Genomic DNA, 11,829 nt, shown 5'->3' with positions numbered 1-11,829 from the left:
CTGGATTCACAAAATAAGCCCAGAGATTTCAGATAAGAATCCGTACTGCTGAAAACATTTTGACTTGTTGCAGTCTTTTGGAATTCTTTGCAAATGAAGACTTGCTTTATTATTTTTCCATAATAAGAAAAAACAAGTGAAAGCTATGAGCTGGCATTTTTTGAGGGTTGTTGTCAGTCTAGCCAAGCTGAGAACTACTAAGCTAGACTCTTATATCAGTGACTGAAACTGGTCTCTTGAACGATTGATCATTATTTAATTGTATTGTGGGAGTACCTAGAGGCTGTATTCCAGGATCTGTGTTCCAGAGGCTATATTCCTTTGGGCTTCTGTTTTGGCTGCAATACCTTGGATCCACAGTGAGCAACAAGCTGTCATTGGATGAAGAGCTAACTGTGTACATCAGAAAGGCTGCTAACCTTTCAGTAAGCTCTCCAAATGAGTCTGGAACTATACACAATTCACAAGCAAAACTAAGGTGCTTGTGTACAAACCCTGCATCCTTAGTGTCCTTGTGCATAGATGTGAGACATGGTTAACTTATGCATATCAAAAAAAGAAGACAAACATCTTCCATCTACACTACTCATGGAGCATCCTTGACATCGAGTGGCAAGACAGAATTACCAACACAGAGGTCATTGCCAAAGCCAACCTGCCAACCATCACTGCACTACTCAAACAGTGGCACCTCCACTGGCTTGGCTATCTCTGCAGGATGGAAGATGGGCATATCCTGAAGGACATCCTGTGTGGGCAAATTGCAGGTGGAAAGAGAAGAGTAGGGTACCCAAAACTGCGCTTCAAAGATGTCTACAAGCAGGACATGAAAGCTTTTGGAATTGACACAAACCTTTGGGAGGCCTTAGCAGGAGACAGGACAAAATGGCACTCCCTTCTCAATCATGGAGTACAACATCACTATGAGAAACGGTTACTTAAATTACAACAGAAACATGACAGAAGGAAATGGACTGTCAGTACAGTAGCCCCTAGTGCCATGTACACCTGTGACTACTGTGGCAGGACCCACAAGTCTAACAACCACAAGAGAAAATGCACCATCAGTCAGCAGAATAGGTGCGATAGCCATCATCACTCGTTGACAAATGGACGCTATTGTGGATTCCTTTGGGCTAGTGACTCACCAGATACATTACCAAAAGGCAGGCCTTGTCCTAGGGAACTGTTTAAGAAGAGACTGTCCTTGTGTCCAACACGGGCAACCTTTCCAGATTCAGAGAATCCCTGTTCCCCCGAGTGCTACCAGGAGTGACCAGGAATAACGGTCACAAGCTGGCTGAGGGTAGATTCAGGCTAGATATCAGGAGGCGCTGCTTCACGGTCAGGGCAGCTAGGGTCTGGACCCAACTTCCAAGCGAAGTGGTGCTGGCTCCTACCGTGGGGGTCTTTCAAAGGATGCTGGATGAACACCTTGCTGGGGTCATTTGACCCCAGTACTTTTTCCTGCCACAGCAGGGGGTCGGACTTGATGATCTGCTCAGGTCCCTTCCGACCCTACAAACTATGAAACTGAAATGGGGCTAGGGCAGCATTCCCAGGAAGGGGTTTGTTAGAAAATGGGATTTAGGGATACTGGGGAGCACTTGGCACTCGCTCTGCTAGGGAATCCCTTGATCTCTGAAACACGCAGGATAGATGTATGCCTTATAGACCAGCGATGCACAACTGTGGTCCCTTGATCCCTTCAGGGGGGTTGCACAATGTAGGCACTGTCAGGTGTGCCAGCCCGATTCCCAAAATAAACCCAGGTATTTGAAAAAGGGATCCACAGCTCTGCCCTGCGGTACCTTTCCTGAGTTCTCTGCAACCAAAAAACTGCTCTGTTCCTTTTGCCACAGAAAAGTCAAGCGAAAACGAAAAAGTGGCATCTCTTGCGGGCTGCCTTGAGTCCAACACGGATGAGCAGCAGTTATAGGCTAACTCAAGTGTGTGTATGTGTGCACGTACACCGGTACGTATGCGTTTATGCATGCGTAGATGCACGCACACACACATCTCCTCGCCCCTGCGCCGAGCCCGTGAGCAGCAGGAGCTGCCGGAAGAGCCGGGTGGCGCATGCGCAGACGCGGTTCCGGCCGGCTCGGCGGCGCGGCGCGGTGGGCAGCGCCAGGTTAGCGGCGGGCGCGGGCGTGGGCGCGGGCGCGACAGCGAGACCCCTCCCGGCCCCCGGGGCTGGGTTCAGAGCCTTTGGGCTTGGTCCAAAGTGTCCGTGGCACCGCAGGGCCAGGCGCGCCGCACAGCCCTGCCAGCCTCTGCTCTTCTGCTCCCCTCCGGCACTGCCTGATTCTCTGCTGTCTGAGCCCTTCCTGGCCCTGGGTGGCCGATTTCCGCACCTGCCCTCGTCCTCCGCCCCCTCAGCGTGTTCCCCCGTTCTCTGCTACTGCCCCCGTCGCCTTCCGGCCCTTGCCCCGCTTTGCCCCCCGCTCCCGGGGCTGCGACGGGGCCACAGGCCGCCTCCGGCTGGCTCTGGTCTAGGGCAGCTCCTGGGTGCTTGGAGCATGGGCGAGTGCAGGGGGGACAAGGGAACCAGGGCAGTGGGGCACAACCGGGCATACACATGCTTCTCTTGCACTGTGGGAGGAAAGGTCAAAAGCCAAGAAGTGACTGTAGTAGTGTCTCCTTAGCACAGACCCTGTTTATAACAACCCTTGGCACTTACCGGTCCCAACAGCAAGAGCTATTTTTTTTTTCTCATTGGAGGTAGATTTTCCACTCGAAGGGCTAAAAGGTGTTGTCCGGTGTGTGCAGGAGTTTTAGAAGATACTATCCGCTACGTATTACAATGTTTTTTACATAATAACATAAGAAGAGCCTATTTATTCTTGTACTTGCAGAATTTGATACATTTCTCAAACAAAAATGTATCTGGCTTTTACAGCAAACATCCAAATGTAGTAAACCATCTCACAATTTTTGCTTACGAGGTTGAGGCAATTACAGTTAAACATCCTTTATTACTAATATGAGTGATCCATTTTAACATTATATTTCATTTTATTATCTCAATTGTAGATCTGTGTGCAACAATATTATAGATTCATGGCTTGATATACAATTATATTAATAATGTTTTTATGTTGGGCTCTATTTTTAGTATAATATTTGTAGCTCAATTACCTTGTGCAAACTTACTTATATTACGGGTGTATGTGTGTTGTGGCGTCTTCAGGAACATGACGTTTACCCAGAATCCTTAATAAATTGAATTGAATTGAACTGAATTGAATTAAGATGCAGCAAATCGATTAACTCTATTATAGCAAATTTCCTCTTTTAACAAACTTTTCTCCTAGTGCCATGGGGGATGGGCGGTTGTTATAATGGGGTTGTACTGTACTGTTTAGTCATAGCTGCATTCTGGCTTTTTCTCAACCAAATGTGTTGACTTGCCTATCCTCAGACAAAAAGATCTGCAAAACCGAGGAGCTTGGTTATGATACAGATGCCACAGCCTCCAGGAGAGACACGAAAATGCCCATCATCCTGTTTATACAGGCAGTACAGAATATGGTAGTGCAGGCTTCTTGCAAGCTGTTCCACCAACATGCCTCAATCCTATAATACAGACAGGAGTCTGAACTCTGTGGTTCATTCTGCTTGCACACAAGTAAGACAATGTGGAACGTTATTGTGGTTTGTGATGTGAACGTGTGTTCATGGGGAGCAGGACTGAGACTGTTTACTTATTTTACAAAGGGGACCCCAGCTAGCACTGATAACCCTTAAGTGCTATTGACCAGGCGTACTTGGTCAAGAGGTAGTGATCCTATTCCCAGTATTCTGTGCCTGCAAGGTTCCTTTCATTTTACTATTAAGTCTTTTTAAAGATAGATATGTTTTATGATATCAGTTGTTTTCCTTTGGCATGTGAGTGAGGAAAGCAGCCTGCTTTTTATGTAAGTGGATTTTGTTTGATGCTGCAGTAGTCTAGGAATTCAGGCTGTGCTGTCCCCTTGTCTTTCCAGGTCAGCAGGACTGCTATGAAGAGATACCTGCCAGCAGGCCCTTTGCACTCTCATAGACATAAAAATGCTTTAGCAGTAATGTTCAGTTGGCATTTATGAGATGGTGACTTGGGAGTGTCTTGTGGTGATACAAACCAAAAACCTAGGACTTACTGAATCAGCTAAATCTGACTCTGGGAGGAGGGATATACTCAGCTTCTTGGAAAATTTACTTTGATCCTGAAGAATGAAGCTTCTTATCAGCCCGTTGCAGAGGATGATCATGGGCCTCCTGCCTCCCTGGGGACCAGTGGGAATTAATCCTATCAAAAGTGCTGCATTGAATGCCCATCAGTTTCTTCTGAGACAGAATTTCAGTGGTAAACCTGGATTGGTGACAGCCATAGATCTGGTCAACTACTGGCAAGAAGTGTTTGAAGCTAACAGGATCCCTGAAGCACAAGAATCCAGCGAGTATATTGTTTCCTATGTCCTGGGAGCAAAAACAGTTAAGTGGTGTGAAAATGAGGATGGTTATAGGGCGCAGAGCAGTGCAGAACTTCTGAATCCTCAATAAAATAACTCCAAGGTTTTGACCAAATCATTAATCTCCCCATTCCCCTATTTTATCTTGCTGTAAACTGGAAAGAACAACATTTTCCTGCCTTACATAGGGGTTGTAAAGCACTATTGGTTATTTGAAGATACCTTGCTCTTCTTTAATGCTTTTTATTGAGTGATCTGAAAGGGTAAGCATTAATTGCACTGTGCACATGAAATTCTTCCCTGGCTCTGATAACCAATTGTCCTTGAATTTTGTCTGCGCTCCTGAAACCCAGAACATGGCAAGTAATTTCAGAGAGTTTTAATTGTTCACTTTTAAGCGTGCCTGAAAATTCTGCCAGTGATTTGGCATCCCAGAGGGATGGGATATTATGTATTTGCAAATAATCAGGTCTCTGTTAAGGCCTTGGTCAAGGGAGAGAGTAGCAGGATGCACAAGTTCAAGTGGCCAGGTTTAAAGCCAATGTCCTCTTCAGTTCCACAGCTTGAGTGCCAGAAGCATATCTACTCCCCTCACAGCAGAGCAGCAGGAGCAGGTCCAGCAGCTGAGTGCAAAACGGTTGCAAAGGTAGGATCTTCCCCCTTAAAATCATTCCTGCCTCCTTTATTTCCACTGGATTTTCTTCTGACTTTATTGAAAGCAGAAGAAAAATTACTAGTAGTGCCTTGTGCTTATGCTCCCTTGTTAGTTTCTGGATACAGGGAACACCCTGTCCTAAATGGTTATATAGTCATTGTGCTGTGGTACAGCTTTCATATTCTATAAACAGATTTGTCCTTACCGATGTTGGGTGTGTCTTTGTCTGTTGTAACTGTGGCAAAAATGGTCTCCATCTCCCCCCACTCCTGCCAATCACTGATGCACTGGATCCTTTGCTTAAGGAGTAAAATGGGCCTGGTGCCTGTAGGTCACCTGGAACCAGACATGCTGGGGCCTTTATGTGAGGCAAGGAAATGATTAACAGGGATCTGGGTTTTCTGTTTCCCATTGAAAAACAGAGTAAATTGTGGATTTTACCTTTTACTGGAGGCAAACATGGATTTCTCATTTTACCGGAGAAACCTGTAGATTTTGCAGTTCTGTGATGAGCCCCCTGCAGGATGGCAGAGTTCCAGCCTACAAGGGGCTGGGAGGGAGCAGGAGGAGGGCCGATAGGCATGGGGTGCCATGTGCATGTATATGCACATTTCTGCCAGGCAACCTGGAGAGCAGCTCTCTCAGGTAAGTTGTAGGGAGTGGGGATTGAGGCCCCCATAGGGAAGCAGGGAGGGAGTTGTGCAGGGTTGGGGCCAGGGCTGCAGCCCAGCCAGGCAGTGCTTAGGGCCCTGGTGGGGAGTGGGACGGGGCCGTGGGTGGCCTGTCCAGGGGTGGGGCCAGCTCCCCACTGCTGTGTGCACTCCCAGGAGGATGCAGGAACCCATGCCCCCCAGATTTGTGCATGGGGCAGGGCAGACTGCCTGCTGTGGGCTTGGGCTCGGGCTCGTTCTCTGCTGCTCTCCCTGGTGCCTCCGTAGTCCAGTGTGTGGAACCCAGTGCAATGAGGTACAGTGGAGCTGCGCAGGAGCTGCCTGCCACCGCAAACTCTGTGTTGCCAGCGTCTCCTACATGCAACCCCACTTCCATACAGGCAGGGGATACTTTGCCAGGGCAGCGCAGAGCTCACAGCAGCAGGCAGCTTCCTGCGTGGCTCTGCTGCTTGCAGTGCCAGGTTGCACGTGCTGGGCTGTGGAAGTGTCAGGAGGGCAGCAGGGTAGGAGCCTGCAGTGGGTAGTGTGCACAGATGTCAGGGATATGGGTCCCCCTGCCTCCCGGTAGCGTGCACCAGCATGGGGAGCAGCCCCTGCCTAAGCCCACAGCGGGCAGGTAGCAGTGGGGGAGCTGAGTTCTGCTCTGCTGCAGCAGCTGCCACCTCCTGCCTGGGGCCCTCTTCAGCAGGGGTGGGGGAGCAGAAGCTGTGGGGCAGGGGCTGAAGGGAACCAGCAGGGCCAGGAGAGCTGTCGGGGAGCCTTTAATTTTAATAATGGATTGGGGGGGGGAGTTTATCAGAGAATCTGTGAATTTTTTATCAGAGATTTTGCAGGTTGTTTTTATCTGGGAAAAACAGGTTCCCCAATGATTAGGTACTTGGATCGTTAGGGAAACAGAGATCTTCAGGGGACCTGAATGTACCTCTTCCCAGTTATCCTGTGACCAGTGTTTATGGAGCAGTTCTCCTTTGAGAATTAACTTTATGATGCGTGACAGAGAAGTGTGTAGGGATTCTAATACAAGTGTCATGTGTTAGCAATGGTTGCTGTATTAAACATCATCTCCTAAATTGCCCTGATGTTTATGGGCAATTTAAGATGGAAGAGGCTGACAGGGTCAATGTCCAGGCCTTGGAGATTCGTTATTAGAGGCACATAATCCTGAAAACTTGTTAGAAGGGGGAGGCTAGTTCTAATGCAATGTGTAACTCTCCTCCTCCTCTCTCAGGATGCCTGTACAGTATGTCCTTGGTGAGTGGGATTTCCAGGACCTGACCCTCAAGATGAGACCCCCAGTCTTCATTCCTCGGCCTGAAACAGAGGTAGGACTGTGGAAAGGAGGAACATGAACTATTATTCTATGTTCTGCTTTGCTTTAGATTAATCCTGTGCCATGTAAGAAGGTTGTCTGGGGCTATTGACCCATGATGTTTGGATAGGTGAGCCTGTTTCCCCAGCTCCACACTGTAGCGGATATATATATTCTCTTGCTTGGTTGTAAGGAAGTCCCCGGTGGAAGAAACTGGAATGGTTTCATTTCCTTTTTATGGTGGCACTCAAGCTGTAATAATTTTCCCTGGAGTCTAAGGACACTGAAGATATTCCAATGGCTTGTGTAGCTTCACAAGTGGCCTGAGATGGGGCAGCATGTGGGGGAAGGAGGGATGAGGTGGTGGCAAGCCCAGCCCACTTGCTGGGAGTGGGGCAGCACTGGTGATTGAGCAGCTAATTGCTTAATTCATGAGTCATTAGGCCAGCTGCTGTTTTCCTCTTTAACATCATAGGCCAGGGGTGGGCAAAGTCCAGCCGGGCTGGATTGGACCCACAGTGAACTCCATTTCCCAGCAGCCCCTGCCTACATTGCTGTGGCCAGTTTCTATGGAGACCACGGGAGTGGTGGGGCTGTGATAGTGTGGAGCCAGGGTTTCCATGGAGACTGACCCCAGCAGCACTGGCAGGGCATGCAGCTGGGTGGGGACCTGCTCCAGGGCCAGGGCTGGGATCTTGCACTGGTGACAGCATGGTTTGGAGCTAGGGCAGAGCCATGATCCGCTGCTTGCAAGCCCCTGACTGGGGCGTGTGGGCACTGGATTGCAGCTTTGCCCTGGCTCTGGACCGCAGCGTTACTGCTGCAGGATCCTGGCCCCAGAGCAGCTCCCTGCCCAGCTGTGCACCCTGTTATCACTGTTGGGGCTAGTCTCCATGGAAACCCTGTAAATCATAGAATCATAGAGAAGTAGGGCAGGAAGGGACTACCAGGGGTCCATCTAGTTTAACTCTGTGCCTGAGATGGGATGAGCCCTATCCACATCATTCTATACAATCCATAATCTAAACTACATAAGACTACCATCAAACCTGACACAACACAGACCTAATATTCTGACCTGCCACAGCAGGGAACCACAGCAGCCTGCATCAATTAAATGTAGTCAGTATATGCTAAAGAGATCCCAGGTAGAGGGCTATGCCCAGTGCTAGAGAGGAAGGCAAAACCCCCCATGGGCTATACCAGTCTGACCATGGGGTAAAATTTCTTCTCGACTCCAAACATGGCAGTCAGTTTGACCCAGAGCGGAGGGGCAAGACCCTCTAGCCAGGAACCTCTGGCTTTGATTCCAGCAGGAGCATTGGCACACCCCAGTCAAAGTCCCCAGCCTTGTCTGTAGCCAGTAACCAGTGCCTCTGAGGAAGGCTTAAAAACACCTCGACACATGTAGCAGAAAGTGGGGCTGGGGGCAACCAGCAAATCAGAAGCATGGGGAATACCCATTGTAGCTAACCTAGATAAGCTGATAAACTTGTATCAGCTACTCATAGCTATGCCTAGATCATCCCAGATCATTGGCTGTCTAGCCTTTTCTTGAACATTTCCAGTGATGGAGAGTCTGCTATTTCCCTAGGCAGTCTACTCCACTGCCTTGCTGTTCTAACAGTGAAGAAGTTTTTCCTGATATCCGGTCTAAACCTACTTTACTGCAACTTCAAGACATTGGTTCACATCCTTCTCTCTGCAGCAAGAGAGAAAAGGTGTTTTCCTTCTTTATGGCAGCCCTTCAAATATCACATCCACTCTTAAGCACCTTTTCCGCAAGCTAAATACGCTTAGTTCCTTCAGCCTCTCCTCATATCACTTGTTTTCCAAGCCTTTTATCACTTTGAATGCCTGATTCTGAACCCTCTCTAACAACTCCACATACTTTTTAAAAATGTGGAGCCCAGAACTGCACACAGTACTCTAGATGAGGCCTAACCAGTGCCGAGTAGAGACACACTTTCATCTCCCATGTCTTGTACTTGGAGCTGACCCTAGAAGGATACGGGGCCTAGGGCAAACCAGCCTGTGCGGGGCCCCCCTTAACAGTGTGGGGTCATGGTATCTCTGCAAAGGGGGGCGTGGTTCCCTGTGGTTCTACCTCAGTGTGGGGCTGAGCCGCCTGCCTCAGGTGGGTCCTGTGGGAGGGGCCATGGCCGCTACACAGGGCTTCCCCAAAGCACTAGACCTGGAGTAGTTGCCCTGATTTGCCATATCCTAGGGACAGCTCTGCTTGCACCTAATGCTTCTACTGATGTATCCTAAAACCACCATCACCTTTTGTGCAGTTACATCACGGTGAAGACTCATTCTGTGGTCGGTGAAGACTCCCAAGTCCTTTTCCATAGTGCTGCCATCCAGCCAGGTGTCATCCACGTTATATTTGTGTTTTTGATTATTCCTCCCAAGGTTTAGCACTTTCTGTTTGAGTGCATAGAACTCCATCCTGTTAGCTCTAGCCCAACTTTCCAATCTGTCAAGATCCCTCTGAATTGCACTCACATCCTCCAATATGTTTGCTGTTCTTCCCAGTTTTATCATGTGCAAACTTGCTCAAGGGCCTTTCTATATCAGCATCCAAATCATTAATAAACACACTGAACATCACTGAGCCCGTCACCTTCACATCTTTCTCCAGTTCTTCCTTGTTGGTCAGGACAAAATCCAAGATAGATTATCTCCTAGTTGTATCCTCCAGTTTCTGGAACAGAAAATTGTCCTTCGCACAAGTTAGGAACCGGTTTGACATTTTACTTTATTGTTCTTCCAGCAGTTCTCCAGAAAATTGAAGTCTTGTAACAGTACCATCCCATTGTTTTTGGATGGATTTGTCACCTCCTTTAAGAGTGCCTCATCCATTTCCTCTTCCTGATTTGGTGGCCTATAATAAATCCCCACCATTATGCTTCATCTTTCACATTTCATCTTCATCCAAATGCATGCTGCTTTTCTGTCTTTTTCCTCCTGATCCAGAGAACAAGCATGTGTTTTTGACATACAAGACAACACCAACACCTATTCTCCCAAACGTGTCTGAAACAGAATGTAACCCTCAATGTTGATATTCCAGTTATAAGAGCTGTCCTGCCAGGTCTCTGTGATGCCAATCGGATCATAGATCTTTTTACAGGCTGCAGCTTCTAGCATATCTTGTTTATTTCTCATATCGCTTCTTGCATTTGTATACATGCGTCTGACATATTTTCCATTTTGACCTACTTGCTTCCATTGTATACAGTCCTATGGTTTTCTGGTCCTTTCCCACAGGTATGTTGCTGCTTTGAGTCCTTTCTTTTCTGAACTGTGCACTCTGCTGGATGATTTTGATCACCATCCCCTGTGGAACCTAGCTTAAAGCCATCCTTACTAGGTTGTCTAGGTTAAACGACGCCCAAAGGTGCTCTTCCCTGTTCTTGTCATATGGATCCCATTTCTTGATATTAGTTGTCCTTCCAAGAAAATCTGCCTGTTGCCAAAGAAGCCAAAGCCTTCACATCAACACCACCATCTCAGCCCTGTGCTTACTTCTAGGATATGGTGGTCTCTCCCTGGATCCTTGCCTTTCATGGGAAAAATCACAGAAAACACCACTGGAGCACAGTGCGCTGCAAGCTTCTTAATGCTGCTGCCAAGAGCCTCACAGTCGCATCTGATCTGATCAGTGTCCTTCCTGGCAGTATCGTTGGTGCATACATAGACAAGCAGGAATGGGTAGTGGTCTGAAGGATGGATGAGTTTTGGCAGTCTCTCTGTGATTTTCTGAATTTGGGCTCCGGACAGAGACCACACCTCCTGGGCCCCCAAATCTGGGTGACAAATTAGTGCCTCTGTCTCTCACAGAAGGGAGTCACCAACCACCACCACTCTTCTCTTCCTTCTTGGTGCAGTGGTCCTAGAACCCCTGTCTTTGGGGCCCTGCACTTCCTGCTCCCTATGCTGCTGCCTCCTCTGCCTCATCCCTGTAGATGTCTCTCCTCTGCCTCTTCCTCAGCAGTTCTACTGCAGAGTGCCTGAAAGCGGTTTTTTACTTCAGTCTGCTGCTCTTCGGTTCTGGGGATCCTCATTCTCTGAGTAGAGGCATTCTCTGCCACTTCTTCTCATTGCCCTATCTAGTACCAGCCTCTCTCAACTCTTGTCCAAGTAATCTTCCTGGTCACACATGCAGTGCAGTATGGATACCTGTGCTTCCAATCTGTGACTTCTCCTTCAGGGTAGATACCAGCTTACACCTGGTGTAGATGAAGTGCTCCTAACCCACTGGGAGGAACATGAACATAGTACATGACTCTTCCAGCTCAGGAATGAGGGCATATTGGTAGAATGATATGTAGGCCATAGTTGCCAATACCAGAGAAAATTGCTTATCGTGCCTGTATGTTTGCATGACTGGGTAGATGTATTTCTGCTGGCCTAAATTACAAGCCTACCCCTGGGCTTAATTGGCTAACATTGTATTTTCTGCAACCTAGTTGTGTTCCCCTCCTCACCCTCATCCCTCTAATGTTAGTCCCTCGCTCAGGCGATTTGTATTTCTGTACTGGCTTTGTCGTCTTTTTGGATTTACAGTCCTAAACATGTAACAAAATTTAATGTGTTCTATACCATGCTGTGCTGGGAAGAAGCTAGTGTAGCCTGAGACAAAAAATCAGTGCAAGTTTTTTGACTGAGGAGTAGTCTGCATCAAACAGCTTTATGTGATCCTTATATAGGAAAACCATTATGACCCATTATGCG

General features: G+C 48.0%; 1 protein-coding gene across 7 annotated transcripts in view; it reads left to right on the top strand.

Moving 5' to 3' along the window:
- The first annotated feature begins 2,046 nt into the window (after window positions 1-2,046).
- The window catches only part of HEMK1 (HemK methyltransferase 1, mitochondrial release factors N(5)-glutamine), a 156,480-nt gene continuing 146,697 nt past the window's right edge, over window positions 2,047-11,829 (top strand). For all 7 annotated transcript variants that reach the window (XR_016438467.1, XR_016438468.1, XR_016438469.1 and 4 more), the window contains exons 1-5: window positions 2,047-2,134; window positions 3,425-3,631; window positions 3,990-4,476; window positions 5,009-5,100; window positions 7,009-7,102. Coding sequence is in view for 2 of the 7 variants with exons in the window: in XM_090021817.1 (XP_089877943.1) it covers window positions 4,216-4,476; window positions 5,009-5,100; window positions 7,009-7,102 (447 nt within the window). In the remaining 5 variants the exon portion in view is untranslated. The remainder of the gene's footprint in view (window positions 2,135-3,424; window positions 3,632-3,989; window positions 4,477-5,008; window positions 5,101-7,008; window positions 7,103-11,829) is intronic.

The sequence above is a fragment of the Crocodylus siamensis genome, chromosome 11 (assembly GCF_052110815.1).
Source record: "Crocodylus siamensis isolate JL-2025a chromosome 11, ASM5211081v1, whole genome shotgun sequence".
Lineage (NCBI taxonomy): Eukaryota > Metazoa > Chordata > Crocodylia > Crocodylidae > Crocodylus > Crocodylus siamensis.
This window is presented reverse-complemented; position numbering and strand designations above follow the sequence as displayed.